The sequence below is a fragment of the Choristoneura fumiferana genome, chromosome 8 (genome assembly GCF_025370935.1).
Source record: "Choristoneura fumiferana chromosome 8, NRCan_CFum_1, whole genome shotgun sequence".
NCBI lineage: Eukaryota > Metazoa > Arthropoda > Insecta > Lepidoptera > Tortricidae > Choristoneura > Choristoneura fumiferana.
Window position 1 is genome coordinate 7,801,915 of NC_133479.1, and position 18,935 is coordinate 7,820,849.

Sequence of the window (18,935 nt, forward strand, 5' to 3'; positions counted from 1 at the left end):
GAAACATCCTTTGCATAAAGTCTATTCTATCGGCCCAACATAAACATTTCGGCCGAATAATTATAGTTTTATCATGTTTTTAGATGACACAATAATCCTCTTTGTCGCTGCAAAGGACATCACGTGACCAATACTCAATACACGTTCACCTAATCCAGCGCCAAAGTATAAGTCAAAACCGTATTGAGCCAACATTGTACTTCACAGCCTTATTCGCTCAAAAACAACCTATTTGATGCGTCACGGTGTGCCAAATAGCAGCTGTCACGTCGACTCCTGCACAAGTCCTTCCATACGTTCACAGAATGTGTAGTAAAAATTGTAGTATGTCAAGACTACAGTTTTGACAATATTTATATCTGCAAGGTAGCCAGGGAAGGCGGAGCGGGGTTGTGTGGAGTGCAGGGTGTTAAAGGCGTCGTGGGTGCAGAGGGCGCCACTGCAGTCGCGGGCGTCAGTGGTGTGTCTGGCGGGGGGTCGGCAGCCCTGACTAAAACTCGTCGCAAATCCTGCGCTCGGGCGGCTAACGTTCGGGCGGCTTCGGCCATTTCCGCCACAGCGCTCGCGCAAGGGAACTGCTGCGCTGCTGCTTTCGTCTTCGCGACGGTCGCAGCCAGAGCGTCTGAGAGAGCGTCGGAGCACCGGAGTGCTCGGGATTTTAAGCCGGCGTGTTGGGCGCTCCTGTTGACAAATACAACGTTGTTGAATGGTAATACGATTATGTTGACCAGGAGATATGTAGGTACAGATCTGAGGTGATACAGGTAAAGGCCAAAGTGAAAATTAAGATGAGGATGCTTTCCATACGGCAAACTTACACGCGGCCATATTAGTGGCGATGCTTAGAATGAGGACTACTTGATAAGCGAAATATCGCTAGATGGCGTTAGTATCGTGAGGTCTGTTTGACGTTGCGGTCTTGCTTGCAATTGGCTCATTAACACATTTTTTGCGATCATCATCATCATATCTGCCGTAGGACGCCCACTGTTGGACATAGACCTCCCCCATAGACCTCCAGTTGCCTCGGTTGGAAGCGGCCTGCATCCACCGCGAACCGCGGCATTAACCAGGTCACCCGTCTATCATGGCGTTTTTTTTTGCGATGGAATAGATTAATTAATCACCTGTGCACTGTATCGCCGACGTGCACAATCCTGTGCGCGCTGAGTACGACGAATTTCCCGTGAGCTAGGAAGACATCAGGTGGTTGGCCCATATCGACGGTTCGTAGGAACGCCTCGACGGCGGTCGCGAGGTGCGCGCCGTAAGTCGCCGCCTGCGCCGCGTAGAATGCCGCCAGTTGCCGGTCGTCGGCCGGGAGACGGGTCGCTGCTGCTACTGCACTGACCTAACGGGGAATTCAGAATGTATTAGTATTGGATAATCCGGTTCGAAGGACCAAAAAAATAACCTAACTGTACTGTGCGTGGTTCTAAAATGCAACATAATGATGAATCCACGTCCTTTCTAACGTCACCGACAACTTTTTCGAAACACTACTTAAGACGTGGTGGCCTAGTGGTTTGACCTATGGCCTTTCAAGCAGAGGATCGTGGGTTCAAACCCCGGCTCGCACCTCGTGAGGTTTTCACAATTCATGTGCGAAGTGAAATTACATTTAAAATTTACCAAAAGCTTAACGGTGCAGGAAAGCATCGCGAGGAAATCTGCATCAGCCTGCGAAGAAATTCAATGGAGTGTGTGAAATTCCCAATCCGCACTGGCCCCGCGTGGGAACTATGGCCCAAGCTCTCTCATTCTGAGAGGAGGCCTGTGCCCAGCAGTGGGACGTAATAGGCTGGGATGATGAACTTTTTTTTAAAGAACTATGAACATCCTCACCTCCCCGGCGTGGTCGGCATCTCTGACTAGTGCGTCAAAGCTGGCCCGCAGTTTGTCCGGTAACGCGGCTCGGATCTCCGCGTTCCGCCGGCCCACCGCCGTACGGGACTCTAGCCGGACGTAGTCGTATTCTTCCGTCCACTCGTGCTCCGGAACTGTGCCAGCTGATCGCCTGGAGAAAGACAGATCCGTAAGGATTGGATGTTGGAAAAGTCGTTTAGGAAACTTTTTCGAGTTTCGAAATTTCAAATTTAATCGTGTTTGTTGCTTCTTTGTCTGGGCAATGTGGCCATAATTAACCCCTCAATCGCTGTTTTCGAAACCGTAAACAAAAACCTATAGCAACATCGAAAGAACTCAGTCACAGTCACAGATTACAGATCTGGGGGCACTGTAGTGCCCGGCCAAGGCGAAAAATTACGCAATACTACGTAACAGATCGTTCGCTCGCATTTGACAGCCGATTATATTCATCTACCAGCTAACTCACCGCCAACGGTGCTACTTAGTAGCAGTTGTAGAGTATGTTTTTAAGTGACAATTCCGAAGAAAATAGAATCGCTACGTGTCAACAGTGTGATGGACGCTCCATAAAATAGCTACCTATTCTCCCATCGCTTGCTTCAGTGAATGTTTTTTCTGGATTCGCAGCGATCAAACCTGATAATATGATACCAACCTGAATAACAGTGACGCATTCCCGTGTATGAACGACGCGGCCCGTCGCACGTCTTCGGTGAGCGAGCGCGCGCACGCCACGAGCTGGTCCAGCGCGTCCTGTGTCCCGTCAGTCGGCTCGCGCTCTCGCTCCAACCTCTCCGGCGCCCAGTCCCCCGCGTCCAGCGCACTCGTCGCCTCGTGTGTTATGCGTTCCGCGTCTTTCAACGCTTTCACTAGTGGCCGTAGCTTTACTGCGATGCCTGGAATCCAAGAAAGTTCTAGTTATAACAAGAAGCGAAATATTTTCTGCACTAGCACTTAGCTGGAGTTTTCACGAGAATAGCGTTAACGGGCGACAGAGATGCCAATAGCACAATGAAATGTACTTCATATCCTACCTATTTCAGAAGCAATATAGGTATTTGTAAACTGTAGGTGGTAATTAGTAGTCTCATAAGTGTGACGGGCCAGCTGTCACCTGTATTACATCTGCCATAATGTACCAAATACCTACAATACTTATCTACTTATAGTTTTTATCGAATAAACGATGACGTAGAATAGAAATCTCAACACCAAATCTTAGCAGGCAACCAGAAAACACAGGTGACCAGTTGTTCATCGTAGCGCTCTGAAATATTTTGTAGCGTTATATCTAATATATTCTAAAATATAATTCCCTAATGGGAAGCCTGCCAACGCTGTCTTCCAGTTCGTGGTCGCCACTCGAGAACCTTTACCCAATGATTTTTTTGTTATCTATCCTGAACGGTCTTACACACACATCTGTGGCACTTGGTCCTGGAGAGAGGAGTTGATTGCACTGACCGCTCTTGGTGTTACCTTTATCTTGTGCATCGTGCGCGTTGGCGAGCGTGGCGTCCGCGAACACGGCGAGGTCATGCAGCGCGGCGCGCAGCCTCGCGCCCGCCACGCGCACGTCGAGCACGCGCGGCCGCAGCGCGCCGCGCCGCCGCCAGCCCGGCGACACGTACGACAGCAGCCGGGACACTGCTGCTGACGCTTCCTCCTGGAGGACAACGGCTGGTTATAAAAACTGCTCTAGGTTTTAACCTAGGTAAGCATAAGGATAAGCGTAGGTGCTTATCCAAACAATGGTTCTACGACGTTTTTTAGGGTTCCGGAGCCAAAATGGCAAAAACGGAACCCTTATAGTTTCGCCATGTCTGTCTGTCTGTCCGTCCGCGGCTTTGCTCAGGGACTATCAATGCTAGAAAGCTGTAATTTTGCACAAATATGTATGTAAACTATGCCGACAAAATAGTACAATAAAAATTAAAAAAACATTTTTTTTAGTGTACCTCCGATAGACGTAAAGTGGGGGTGTTTTTTTTTCTCATCCAACCTCGTAGTGTTGTGGGATATCGTTGGATAGGTCTATTAAAATCATTAGGGGGTACTTTTCGATTCAGTGATTTGTTTGCAATATATTCAACTTTAAAGTGCAAATTTTCATTAAAATCGAGCGCTTTTGTACCCACTATGTCTGATGGCATCTTGTTCGTTACCCCCAGGTTCGGAACCAACATAGCTTTTGTGCTTTGTCACTTGCCTGTAGTCGCTCCAAGGCTTCGAGCGCGGCGTCGCAGGGCAACGGCAGGGCCCGCGATCGCGGCACATCATAGGTACTGGACGCGGAGTGCGAGCTGCCCGAGTTTGCTGACGCGCTGGAAGTTGCTGACGTCAGCGAACCGGTGCCGCTGCATGCTGAGTCCGCGCTGGCAGGCCGGGGCGCACGGGGCGCATCGTACCTGTAAAACAGAGTTAAAATTAGTACCACTGCAGCTTAACACTCCCTGCCAAGAATTTTGAAGTTTTCCGAGTTCAAGAAGCGATGGGGGTCGCTATCATGTTTTCGTGAGTTTCGTGGAGCGCCGTGAATCAAGACTTAATATAGTAGAAAAAGTCATAGTGACGTCGCATTGCTTAACAAGGGAATTTACTGTGGCACTTACTGTGAGAACGTTCTACGGTGGGTCAGGAATCAAATGGTTTGACTGTACTAGTAGCCTCAATGAAATGTGAGGAGTTGGAAAATATTTGCGACTGACTTGACCTATGCAGTCCAAATTTCATCGTCCTTCCATCCATCCTTATGAGTCTTATAATAAAACCAACCATGATCATTTTTCATTAGACAATCTTCGTGGTCTTTCAACGCTCATTGAAGTATGGATTTTTCACCATCAAAATAGCTTTACGAATAGGTAACATAAACGTAGGAAGCTACTAAAATTTATTTATAAGTAAACTAAAGGGCACGTACCAGTCGCCAACGGGCCGTGGGGAGTCGTAAGTGCCGATCTTATGGACCGGCATGGGAGCACGAGGCACGTCGTAGTGCGAGCATTCCTCTATCTGAAATTGAATGAACTATTTCTTAGTACACTTTTGCTTGACTAACTTGTAAAACCGCTTTTTTATTTTAACGAATAATGATAATGTAAAGTACCAACATGAAGCAAATAAGGCTAGAAGAACTGGCCACAGGCATCTAAAGCTGCAGTATCACTTTTCATCATAACGTTGACCACCTATTTTCGCCTATTCTAGATTCGAAGTGAGTCCTAATTCTTTGCCGATTTTCAAGAAAGGAGTAGGTTTCATTTGCATGTCTAGGGAAGGTTTTTATCTTATTGGCCATATTTAACATAGTTTACTTGATATGATATGACTTGAAATAAGGTGACTCCAATCTATCGTTGAATCTTAATCACGTAACGGAAAAACAACAAAACTTTATCGACAAAATTTTATTCCAACAAAATCAAAATTAACTGCGGGTAGTTCAAAACTACTCAACATTTCAGTCCACTCGTGACCACCCCCGCTGTATTGTAACCGAAACGTTGAGGTATATTTAATTCCTAGTTTCCTATTTATTACCTAGTTTAAATCTGTTTAGTCTTAATCCAGGAACGATCCCAAAAGCAATAAAATAAATAAAAGGGACTTACTTTAGTGAAGGCAGGCGACTGCTGCGTCGGCATTGGTTGGTGCGCGACGGGCGCGGGTGCGCGCGCGCGCCGCCTCTGCAACGCCGCGCTCGCGTCGAACACGCCCGCTACGATGCGCAGGCGGTTGCCCGGGCATATCCCCTGCAACGATACCTTATTATCATTTCTGTCAACGGGCAAAATTCGCGCTATTACCACAGGGCGGCCACGCCGTACAAAATACGCGTTCTTGAATCTACATAGGCATGACGACGTCTGTACACGCGTCAATGTGTGCGTAAGCTGCACAGGGCTGACTATTGCAAAACCGTATAGTACTATGTGCTACCAATGACATTTAAAGGTACTCATAATGTAGGTATGGCTTAGATATGTGCAAATAAATGTAATCGTTAATCTTACCTATTTCGAGGGTATTCTGGCTAAACAGAATAAGTGCAATTTTTTTAAAGTTACATACATAGACATACTCGAATGTTTTCTGCTTTATTTATCTAGCAAAACCGTATAAAAAATAAATATTGTGCACTTATCCGGTTCTGCCAGAATATCCTCCATTTATTTAAACCTACTTAAAATGTGTCTGTCTGCGTATTTTAAGCATTATTATTTTCAATTACAATAGATATAGGTACGTCTACAAACTTAAAAGAACCATTCGGTAGGTAGTTAATTCATGTATTAATCGCGTTAATTTCAGAAATCACTATTTATTTAGAAAAAGGAAGGGTAGGGTACCGTTACGATTTCGCAAATTTATTGCTCTCGAACTTAGTGCCGTGGGGCCAACATACATCGCGTCGCGCACCCGACTGCTTCCCTGCGGTTTTCCTGCAATCTGCGCTTGAGGGGTGGGCTAACTCTAACCGGTGCGGGGCGGAGCGTGGCCATTCTGTACGTTAGTACCTACTATTATGTGATCTGTGCTATTGTCCCTGGTAGACATCTGATGAAAGTTCTTGAAAATGTCTAACACAGTATTTGACTATTTTTTATATGTTTTATAAATTAAAACTTCACAATGCCTGTTATCGAATAGAGAAACAATTTTTAAGCTCCCTATACAAATAACAAAGTTATAAAGGAAGATTAGACAGAGAAAGAAATACTTGCATATGACGTCACACGCAAGTAGCGCCATACTTGCTGCTACATGCTGCATAGAGAAAAGCGTTTTAGAAAGGGACAGGTACCGTATATAGATTTTTCAAAAAATCAGTTGTCAAATACCGTATTCGTAAACTTACTAGATATAGGTTCTCAAAGTGGATAATAATTCCCTGTTGTGGGCGTTCAAAATCTCAAAGGCGGAATAACTTTTTGAGTGCTTTATCCTATACCTATACTACGAGTACAATATTATAGCCGGAGAGTAGGTACTATGGCAAACTGGGATACCTGCTTTAGGAGACAATTTTGTTTGAGTTTGACCGCCAAATCGAGGGCCAGATGGCTAGGTTGGTTTTTTTTTGTGTATTCTTTAACTCAAATTTTCGTAATATTATAAATATTAAGCCAGGGTCGCGGTGACGACATTCAATAGTGACGACCTCAGTCAGTGACGTCTGAGTCACATCCACTTACACCATAAAAGAGGAAACAAGAGGCATATAGGTAGAGTCATATTCGGGTTTGTTTACGCTCATACATTATATCCGATTGTAAAAGTATACAATTCCAAAACACACAAATATGGAAATAGATCGAAGAGGTCGTACCTACATGTTGTGTCATGTCATAAGGGAAAGTTCATACAAAATTTCGTGTTTTTTCTAGAAAGAAATGGAATGCAATCTTCAATTGCTCGTAGTTTTTTTTAACTGACATTGTTGTTTTACGTTATTTGTTTAATTTTTCAGTTTTGTACTTTAAGATACTTACCTAAGAGAACATTTGTGTTCCATGCTTATTCCCTATCATTTCCTATAATATCCCATGATATATCCAAAAACTAGAACTGTTTCTAATTTAATACAACAAGGAATGAAGGAAGGAAGCTTTTGCGAAAATATTTTTTGTTGATAGGATACTGACGTACCTACGTAATATAATGATAACTTATTTACTTCGACTCATAGGAAGAAATCATAATACTAAATATAATAATTATGATTGTTACTCATTGGTTTGAGTCATTAAACTTTACTCGTAAATTAAATTATAAATTAAAGTTTGAAGGATGACGATGAATAGTAGGTAATTTAGACTATTTATATTTTATTTAAAAAAAAATACAAGTATAAATAACATTTATCATGTATTACCCTATGACACATAGATAATGGTAAAAAATTGCGAAACAAAATTTCACTTGGACTGGACAGTGGAGTTTTGATCGGTCTTCAACCGAACTTACCTGCGTGAATGCGTAATCAAAGATACGTTTACGCTTTGCATTGTGTTACAAAGATGCGTAATTTCGGGATTTCAGTGGAAAATTCCTACACCAAGGTAACTGGTTGACCTAATCAATGAAACATAGCTCCGTCACCTCGTCACGGTCTTAGCATTACGACGTGGAAATAAAAACTAAGAACCTGACGAAATGACGCAAGTCTATTGCAATCATAAGGCTAAACGACAAGTTTGTAGTAAATACGACCTTGAAATCCTTGAATCTGCGACATTTATTATGAATTATGAGCATTACATTACATGTAGGTATCTGATATGTGAACGAAGCAATAGCTAATAATTATTTCGCTAGCGTCGTTGCTTTGTGCAGACGAATTTGTATTTATATATTACAGTCATAATTAGTAGCTCTATATGTTGTTCCCGATGAATATTTATTATTATCTAGCCGAAAGAAGATAAAACATTTTTTTTTTAAAGAATGTAGGTAGTACCTAAGCAAAGCATGCTGCGAAACTTAAGGCGATACTAATGAATATTACGTGATGGTCGAGCTGTGAGGATCGGCATTAGGAATTAAAAAGGATTGAAACTTGTATTCGCCGCCTGTTTTTTTTTTTCAGATAAATCAGATTTAGGGCTCTTCACGGCTAGAGTAGTCTGAGAACCAGTGAGCTGCATTTTCGGTATTATCTGTACTTAACCTGTTTATATACCCGTTTCCATCCTCTCCATTTCTTCCGTGGATGTCGTAAGAGGCGACTGAGGATATATGTTAATTTATACCGTAGGCGACAGGCTAACAACCTGTCACTAAGTATTGTACAATTTTTGTCTAACTTTAAACCAAAATTGCTAAAAGTGGCGCCGAAGCGGTAACGTTTCGTGTGCTCTGCCTACCCCATTTGGGAATACAGGCGTGATGTTTGTGTGTGCTGTACTTAACATAATAGGTAAGTTAGAGGTCAATTGCTGGTCAGTTAAACAATAAACTTTGCCTCCAGTTTTGGTACTTGTATATAGTCTTGTCTTGATAGTAGTGTGAGCTTACCTGTCGGCCGCGCAGCGAGCAGAGCCACCAGCCCTCGCTGCCGCCAGTGTTCTGCTCCAATACGGTGAGCAGGTCGCCCCGTCGGAACGCCAGCTCGTCAGGGGACTCCGCTATGTTGTCGTACAGAGCCCGCGCCATACACTGTAACAACACAAAAAATGAAAATATAAGTAAATAAACAACGTTTCTTTTGAGTTTCAAATGTGAACGTGTCGCCTAAAGCCTCGGTAATGACGTTTCGTTAAGTGTGGTCCTATGTCGATGCCCTTTGCGATGGGGCACTAAGTCTGTAGACATAACATTGTGCACGGGTACGGGTGCTCTTCAATCTTCATACTACGTAAATACGAGTACGTAACTATTATTATATAAATCCCATGGATGGAAATTTAGTATAAATCTGGAATTTCAATTAAACTGCCGGATCTAAGGTGCACAAGCAAAGTCAATGGGGAAAACTAGCATTTTATGAGTCGTATTTAATACTTAGTACCTACCTACGTTAGGTAGGTAAGCGATGTTAATTACGACCAACTACTCGAACCGGTGGTATCTTGGCTATTAGCCAATTGGCAATCGTATAATCGTGTTTACCTTACACATTGTAGCCTTATTCACACGCAGCCTAAGTTGAATCGGAATCGGATGTAGGTAATATAGCATCCCTAATTCTGCCTTTATCACTGTCTCTAACTATTAAACCTAATAATAAACAAATGCCACTCAACGACACAATCACAGGAAAAGTTATGGAGTAGCGAGGTGTGATGTAATAGATAGGTAGTTCATTAATAGGAGCACAATAAACAATCTAAATAACGCTGAATAAATCAAAATGTAACACAACTACAACCACCCTAGGCATATTACACACATCCCCATTTATCTTTATTGAAATTTACGTTAATTCCTATTGCCCTTCGAAGATGTTAGAAAGCGTAGAAAGTTAACATCTAGAATCCGCTGTGTTAAATAGGGTTTAACGACAACTAATGCCCACAGAAACCTGTACCTAAGTTACCGTTGCATTTCGAACTATGACCCTCCTTACAAAAGGAGATGACCATCCTGTAATAAGAAACCCCAGTGCATGGCTTAAGTTTATCGGAAGAGATGTGATCCAACCAAAAAGATCCGCGATTGAAAAAAGACGTTATTGCAAAGTGTCAAACTTCAAATCGTCATAATGATATGTGGGGTTAAGCTAGTTTTATTTTCTGCTGGCGGTCTCAACACTACTTATTAGTATTTGACACCCTCGCCCACATTTCGGCGCGTACGCCGCAGCTGCGTCGGAACGCGCGTCCTAAATTGCGATAAAGATTGATGGCATTGTGCAACGCTCTGCAGTTGGGGCAGGCCATGTCCGTTTCCGATCGCATGTTTATGCAATTGATAAGTACGTTATGCATTTCCGTGCAGTACCGGAGAGGCGGGCAATGACATTCAGTCGGGGGTAGGCAATTGCCTTTGTAATTAGGGCATATTATTATGTTTCACTGATCGGCACTAAGCCAAATATAAATAGATTAACCCGACTCAATTGAGTTATAAATTGACTAGCTTTTATTTGAATTCAAATTTGCAATGAAATTTCTTCCTCTTTTTCATCTTATTGTCATTTATTTGAAATTTATGCCTTGTACTGCGGGAATTTTGGAAAATCCTGAAAATATAGCTTGTTCCTATTTAAATGCCTTTGAAGTCTCTAATTAATTATTATAGTTAGGTACGGAGATAGAGCCAATTAGCAAGGAAATTATAAATCCCTATTATGTATGTTCTCTAACCCGTGGTAATTTCGCAAAATTCGTTCTTGGTTACCTTATGACTCTCTAAGAATAAATATGTCTGCCAAACTTCAATTCTCTACCTCCAGTTGTTAAAGCTGTGCGTTGTCTGTGACTGTCAGTCAGTTAATCATTTACAAGTGTGTAGATATTGCGATTGCGATTCAGCTTATGAATATAATTTTGAGTACTTATACTAAGATTTATTCGTTTAAAACTGCTCTAGGCATTTCTGACATGGTCAGAAAGAAAAGAAAAAGAATATTACGCAAATTTTTCCACATAAGTAGTACGAGCAATAAACATAACAAGAAAACAATTGAACAACTTTTGTCTTACAAACTAAGATTACGTATATATGCCGAAAACAGCAAATAACGACAACACTCAACCTGACCACGAAGAACTTGTGATTAAATATTATGTTATGATACGACAACAAAGTGACGGCTATAGAAAACTTAATCTACCTGCGATAAGCCAACTAATTTGAATAACATCTTTATTTAACCATCGCGTAAGTATTTCAAGGTAAAATTGACGTAAACCACAACAATGGCTGAGTTTTTTTTTTTCAATTTGTAATATCATGGCCATCCGGTTTAGAGTCCAATTCATAGAAAAACTTTTTTTAAACCACAAATAAATTTGAATGGCTTGACTTGTGATGATCAGGGTGGTCGGTGAAAAAAAAATTAAATGTAAAATGTCAAGTTTACCCAAATAAATGATTTTGTTGGTGGTATGAATAGTAAGATATCAAATAGGTAGCAATAAATTAAATGATCCCAAAAACATGCATTGCTCTGGTAACCATGAGGTATGAAATCATAACAAAAACAGGGATGTGCTCCAAAATCTTTTTTGCTCTAAAGCATCTATGAAGTACCTATCTAAAATTTTATTTCTTACATATTTTGTCATAAAACAACTTTATAGTTGTTTAGTGACTGTTTTCTGCATATTTTCAAGGAATTAGGTCTTGTAATAAAAAAAAGATATTGTCATCATTCCTTTCGTTTGTTATTTACTTTGGGCATAACATTTTCCTAATAAGTGTAGATATATTAGTGAAACTTTACTGGCTCATGATTTACCTGCATGTATACTAATTTTATGTATGATTGTACTGCTGTTTGTTTTCCTCAATAAAGAAAATAAAATAAAATAAAACAAACGTACCCTTTTCGGTTGCAATTTCTTGATACTTCGTAAATAACATCCTTTACAGTTTTTATACACGGCCGAGATGTAAACACGAATATTCACTGTCTCCGGCATTATCACATAACACCTCGCGAAAATTATTATTTATTAACTGTATAATTTATTTTTATATAATATAATAAGTCCGTTCCCGTCGCAGGATCGGAGGACACTGATCGGGAGACGCATACGCAAGTGAATTTATTAAATTAGCTATTATTTTAGCGGTTCGATCGTGAATCACCGTCTCGTTCACGCGCAGAGTGCGTTGTACTTCGATTTTAGATTTAAAGGAGCACAGATTTATTCGGTTTTGACTAGTTCGATTTTAAGACGAATTATAAATACAGCCTATTTTGTTACGGTCAAGGGAATAGTTAAGGGCCTTTGCACACACTTTTTTTAAAGGCGCGAGAATAGCGCGTTTTTCTTTCCATAGAGCAGCCGTGTGCGTATCGCGTTTGTATCGATGCAAACGCACGTCGATGGTGCATTTAAATACCGGCCAAGAGCGTGTCGGACTCGCCCGAAATAGGGTTCCGTAGCCATTACGAAAAAGTCAAGTAATATTTTTCTAAGGATTTCGTATTTTGTACGGAATATTCCAAGTTTAGGTAAGGTCAACAGGGGCAATGTCGTTTACTTGGCTAATGCGTTCATTATGATTGGTTTTTTGGAGTCTTTTTGTATTTTTTATTTCAACTCCAAATTTGTTACTTTTACCTACGGGTATTCCGTGAAACCATATCGAAAATACAAACTGAGACATGGATGCACAGAAAAACCAGAAAAAGAGACCAGCACTGGGAATCGAACCCAGGTCCTCAGCATTCCGTGCTGCGTGCATAACCTCTACACCACTGCTGGACAGGAATCTAGACACGAATTTTTCTTATGCATACATATCTCAGGTTGCTTATTTCTACTTTGCTACTTAAGCAGCAGCACTAGCGACATCTATGTGGCTTCGACAGACGTCACACTCTTTCGGAACCAACCGCTCACCCAGACAAGAGATGTCGCCACTAAGCAATCAAATTATGATTGGTTTTTTGGAGTCTTTTTGTATTTTTTATTTCAACTCCAAATTTGTTACTTTTACGGGTATCCCGTGAAACCATATCGAAAATACAAACAGAGACATGTATGCACAGAAAAAACAGAAAGAGACCAGCACTGGGAATCGAACCCAGGTCCTCAGCATTCCGTGCTGCGTGCGTGGTGTAGGGGTTATAGCACGCAGCACGGAATGCTGAGGACCTGGGTTGAGGAGATTGTTTTAAAAGACCTATCCAACGATACCCACCACACTACAAGATAGGATAAGAAAAAAACACCCCCACTTTACGTCTATGAGAGGTACAATATATATATTTTTTAATTTTTTATTGTACCTACCGTTTTGTCGGCATAGTTTACATATTATATTCGTGCAAAATTACAGCTTTCTAGCATTGATAGTCCCTGAGCAAAGACAGACATGGAAAAACTATAAGGGTTCCTTTTTTGCCATTCTGGCTACGGAACTCTAAAAAGAAGTAAGAAAATATGTGGACCAGTATGCTTGCTGAAATCTGTAGCCGCCGACATAAGTATAGCCCGGTAAACACACAATCACTAACACACTTAAATGACGAGTTTCCTCAAACCCTGAAAAAAGTTTGTGGAAACGAAAATAAGATTGATGGAAAACAGGAAACAACCAACAATTATTCTGTACGCATAGACGTTTGACGTCAAGCGTACGCGCAAATTGAGTAGAGGGAATAAGGATTAAATTGATTTTACACATGTTTTTGCATATGTCAAATGTTTTTTTTACTTTTTCCTATTTCTTCGTTGCGCGTTGCGTTATGTCTGCTTATATACAAAAAGCACAAATAAAAAAGTTCTTTTATCGCAAAAATCACATTTTAGAAAGCATTTAAAATGCGATATTTGCAATAAAAGTTTTTTTTATTTCTTGTCCCTTTTATATGTAAGCTGCGAAAATACATAAATAGATACATATTGCGTTTTAGATCTGCGTAATAAGTTCAAAATGCAGTCAGCGATCGCGTCATCAATTGGTCAGCTTAGCGAACATAGGTAAGTAGGTAGGTACAGTCACCAGCATTAATTACTGCCACAGCGGAGCGTGCAAAAATATCTGACACGTCCTTCCGGCCCTAGAAATAGAGTCGTATCAGATATTTATGCGCGCTTGTTGTATCAGATATTGGTGCTGGTGACTGTACCAATTATTTGTGATGTGAATCCGGTTTGTTTCCGGTGGTTACAGCGCGCAATCTAGTAGGTAGCTTATATGGAATAGCGAATTGTATAAGTATTATTTTGAAAGTAAGACTAAGTATATAAGTTAAATATTCTCTCATATGCTACGATAAAAATTTAAATTGTATAATGTTGGAAAGGAATTCTTAATAGAAGACTTTACATTATCAACCCCATGAATATTAATATGCCAGAATGTGTCAGAAGTATAATGTAGGTACGAATCTGTAAATTTTCAACTTTAGCAAGAAACGTATAGTTACGGTACATTTAAGTAGAGTTACCGCATTGCGTTCATTGTATTTGCTAATCGCTGCTATTAACGTCTAAAAGTAGCATTATGCATCAAATAAAGATGCTGCGTCATCGGATATCATAAGAGTGAATCATGGCGCCAGATAAATCCGCACATACCTGGAATCAAGCTTTAAAGGCACAAGGCACGGGCACGTAGGCCAGTGAGGTCATTCTCCGACCTCTTGTAAACAATATAAACTACAAATCCATGAATGACATAAATACACGTTTTCCACTAACTATTAATCTTCTTTTAGGCTGTCATGAAGCCATTTAACCGCAGAACAAACAGAATCTTACAGCCACAACAAAGCTCGCTTAATTTAAATATTCTGCAAGATTTACATAAAACTCACGGGCGTTGCGGTTAAGCGTAGGTCGCATTATAAGCTCAAATAAACTAAGGAGCCGTAAAAAAATCTGCTGTTTGCACGGAATAATTAAGATGGGTCAGCTCAGCGTGGGTGGACCATTTATTTGCGAGAGGAAATTACTTACCAAGGAGAAAAACTCCGTGTTCAAGTTTCCGGCATTTACGCCAGGTTTTTTCAATATGTCACTTCACTTCACCCACCCCCGGTTGAGTTCATTGACCTAGTCTTTTAGGTTATAAATACCCTTATTCTCTTTAGGCTTGGGTCACTGGCAATTCAGCCATGTGTGCCAAATGTTGCGAAGTGAACTGGGTAGTTTTCGCGGTTGAGTAGAGGCGCCATGTGGTAGTGGGACGGTCGAAAATCAATGGCTGCCGCTAGGGGACTGAATGGCGGGGCGCCGACCTACGAAGGTCGCGCTTTGCTCCCGTAGTACGCGAAGGGTTAACGCGCATGCGTACCAGATTTCAACCCGGAATTCCTACTTCTGTAGTTTTTTTAGTAACCCTGTAAACGTTTTATTTACGTCGACTATATTCACAGCTTATTTCTTGGAAAATAGGCCAGTGAAAGTTTTTGACCCTGGAAGTCTCCAGAATTTGTTTCTTATTTTGTGATACCTTTGATGAACCCAAAAATATGTGCCTATAAAACAAACAAATTCAATATTTCTATAACCTCTTTTGATACTTGTAGTTAAGTGCCTCAGTAGGTAAAGTAGTAAGACATACAAAATAAATTGGTAGCTAAAGTAGTGGATAACATTTTGATCTACTTAAATCAGGAACAGCAGCCGCTTTAAATCGTGCTAGAATCCAACATCGACACCGCATTAATTAACTTACCTCTCCGCATTCAGATGCAATCGGTAAAACGAATCCTGCATTGGAAAATTGAAAAAGACCAACCCAGCACGGTGCTATAGCACTTTATACATATCGTTCCCAGCTCCGATAGTAGTTAAATTGCAAAATGCGTCTGTGAAATATAGCAATCCTATTTGTGTCTTGTCACTGAATGGGGTCAATCGTCTGGCGCCTCTCGTCTAGACTCTTGTCACTGGCTGTTTTCTGTTTTAAATAGTTTTTCGTTATCTTACGCTAATGAGCTGGTCATTTTTTCGGCATTTTACGATTCATTACATCTCAATCGACCTTTTTAAAAATGGAATAGTAACGATGAGCAGCTTTTAGTTTTGTTTTGGAAGTTTGGCGAATCCTCACGTAAAGTTAGAAAGTTGAGACCTTTTAAAGTTTGACAAGTACCGCAAAAACTGATGACATTCATCATAGAGACGTTTTAATGAAGTTTTCTAGTAGCAAAAACTTGTCCCGGCTACCACTTACTATGTAGAGTCGTTTAGGGAGATAAGAAAGGCAATGCAGAAGCAAATAAGAGTGGCGGAGGCTTATCAACGAAGTCAAGTACTGCTTATGACGTTGCTTGTACGATTAAAGTGTTTGCGATGGGACCGACAGGACTCTCGCTGTCCTATTCACGTCTTAACTTGCAAAAACAAGCGAAATGTTACTATTTCGTCTACATAAGTGCATCGCTTTCTCGTGTTATGTCGACACCCATGCACGATTATCAGGGAAGTGCATCGAATGACATAGATAAAAAACTGCATAAGGCATGCAAGATTGCAGTGGCGCCTTTTTGCAAAATTAATGATGATTCATAAAAGAACTTTACCACAAGGTAGCAGTTGTACTTATGCGGTTAAAGACGTGATGTCGCAAAAACTAGTCGAGCGTGGACAGAGGCTTTATCGAAGAGTTTTTGCAGTAACAGTAATGCCATCGGTTGCATTGAACTCTTAATGTAGATTAAGGAAATAATTGATGAATCACTGATGCTGTGGAGAAGTCGTGCTCATATTCACGTCTGAGGTATATTTAAAAAAAAAACTTTGTGTTCAAACTACCCGCAGTTATGTAGTTTGCTGCAGCTTCGAAATTGATCGAAGCTTCGAAACAAACAAATCTAATTAAAATAAAGCTTCAATTTAAAATTGACATATTATTATTCGTAAATAAACCAGCAATGGAAAAGCTCTTGGCATAAAAATAAATTTAAAATGTTTCGGAAATAAAACCGGTATGTAAAATTTAAGGAAAGCGCAGATTTATATAGGAAATTTTTCGTATGCTACGCTGATGTTTCAGTAAAGTAACGAATTTAAATTATGTTCGTTGTATATTTCAAGCACGCGTAAGAGCAGGACAAGAAAATAAACACCCTTCTCTCCCACATAACTCCTAATAACAATATTCATATGGGTTAACCGACCCTTCAGCGCATTAACTTTAAGAATAAAATATGTCCCAGTATGATTTATGCAGCAATTGCGGCTGACTTGGAATAAAAATGTAGCTCAAAATACCTTACCATACGTGAACGATCGCTATCGGTATTAAAGTTCTAACTAAGCAGATTCTTAGCTAAAAGCCTGAGATCTTGCTTTGTAACATAGTTTTCGTAGTTTAACTTTGTCGTACCTCATTACTAAGAAATCAACTGAGGAGGATAATATGTGTCAACTAATCAATCTTTGGGTTATTATTTCGAGAGGTTCAATAGTGTTCAGACTCAAATTTTCAGTTATAAAATTAGAAATATATCGTTTATTGTTTTTAAGTTGCTTAGGATATTATCACTGAAACTTGCGGTAAATACATTTTATTCTATTTTATCTTTTTTTCCACAATAACTTAAATTTTCTGCACAAAAGTCAGTTACGTGGTCAGGTTCGGATTATCCCTGATTACTTTGTAGTATTGTAAAAAATACAAGGTATAGAAAAACTTGCTGTTTAAAACATGGATTCAATGTTCATAATATGATATACCATGCATGCAAACATAAAAAATTAGGACATTGATAAGACTATTTTTTTCTACATTTCCCGTTGTTCCAAAATACACCATCATTTTCGTAGCCACACTTATTAAGTATATTTTTAAACAAAAAAAGAGGTCAAACCTCCTGTAAATCCTTTTTTAACTATAAGCAACTTTGAAAATAAGACTGCGTCAATATAACGTATAATGTTTATCGCAAGTCATAATTATTTATCTATAATTAATGTAATAAAGGTTCAGTTAGATTTGCGTCAAAGATCGAGCGTCATTTTCGTTACGGTTGCGACTTGGTAAGTATTGGGTAAATAAATATAAATATTTTACTGGTGCTGTGTCATTTGCAGTTAAGTTATTCAAATCTATAGGATATTTACTGCAGAGCCGCGAAAGTAAGAGCTTTTCAATTTCGTGGTCCTATGGGCCACGAAACTGATTAAAGACCACGAAAAAGATGATTTTCCCTACAAGTAGAAAAAATACAGAACACTTTTTATAGAATTTTCTGCTTTTTACAGTGTAATCGTTTATGCCGTTATTGATTTAATTGATTTAAACGAAGAATGGTTGACCGTCAACAACATTTGCTCCAGGTGTGGTTATAGGAATTATGACCAGTGCGACGCCAATTTTGTTAACTGGCGAGAGGATCAAGAATTATTTTGCCCTGAATGTACGTGTGAAATGTATATATCTAAATATTAAAAGAAAACTTCGTCATTTAGAGGAGCATTTTGTTGTTGTAACATAATTTCGTTCTGTTTTACCGTAACCTGCACGGGGGGAAGGTATTGAAAACTGTTTTTGGTTTGTGAGTTGAAGTTATTAATCTTACTTTAATTAAGTAATTTCTAGATAGTATTTAAAAGGTTACAAAATGACAATTTGAAGTCGTAATTTTCGTGGTCAAGTTTTAATTTTTTTTTTATATACATATCGATTGTCTATTTCTGTTGATACCTGATTAATTAAATAATGCTATTCGTTTTCTCTTATGATCGGATTTTCATTATAGTACATATATAAGATTTTAAAATAAGCAAAATGTTCTTTTTCGTGGTCTCGATGCTCTTTTTCGTTACCGTTAAAATTGGATTTTTGCTTTTTTTTAACCAAAATAAACTTTATCGATCTCTTATAATATAAAGCATCTTATCGGTACATATCCTTATGTTCAAAAATAAAACAGACCACATCAAAATGTGTGTTTTTATTTCTGTAACATTTATCTTACACCTCAAATA

General features: G+C 39.8%; 1 protein-coding gene across 6 annotated transcripts in view; it reads right to left on the reverse strand.

Moving 5' to 3' along the window:
- Positions 1-344: 344 nt before the first annotated feature.
- Positions 345-18,935, reverse strand: part of p130CAS (Serine_rich_CAS and FAT-like_CAS_C domain-containing protein p130CAS) — a 120,200-nt gene continuing 101,609 nt past the window's right edge. For 4 of the 6 annotated variants that reach the window (XM_074090943.1, XM_074090947.1, XM_074090945.1 and 1 more), the window contains 9 exons: positions 8,890-9,030; positions 5,484-5,624; positions 4,793-4,884; positions 4,079-4,277; positions 3,349-3,535; positions 2,525-2,765; positions 1,846-2,017; positions 1,128-1,351; positions 345-681 (listed from right to left, as the gene is read on the reverse strand). In XM_074090943.1, the coding sequence (XP_073947044.1) occupies positions 354-681; positions 1,128-1,351; positions 1,846-2,017; positions 2,525-2,765; positions 3,349-3,535; positions 4,079-4,277; positions 4,793-4,884; positions 5,484-5,624; positions 8,890-9,030 (1,725 nt within the window). In that variant the 3' untranslated portion in view covers positions 345-353. Of the gene's footprint in view, positions 682-1,127; positions 1,352-1,845; positions 2,018-2,524; positions 2,766-3,348; positions 3,536-4,078; positions 4,278-4,792; positions 4,885-5,483; positions 5,625-8,889; positions 9,031-11,861; positions 12,037-14,954; positions 15,190-18,935 lie in introns of those variants that run through there. The other 2 variants (XM_074090948.1, XM_074090942.1) reach the window with 2 other exon arrangements.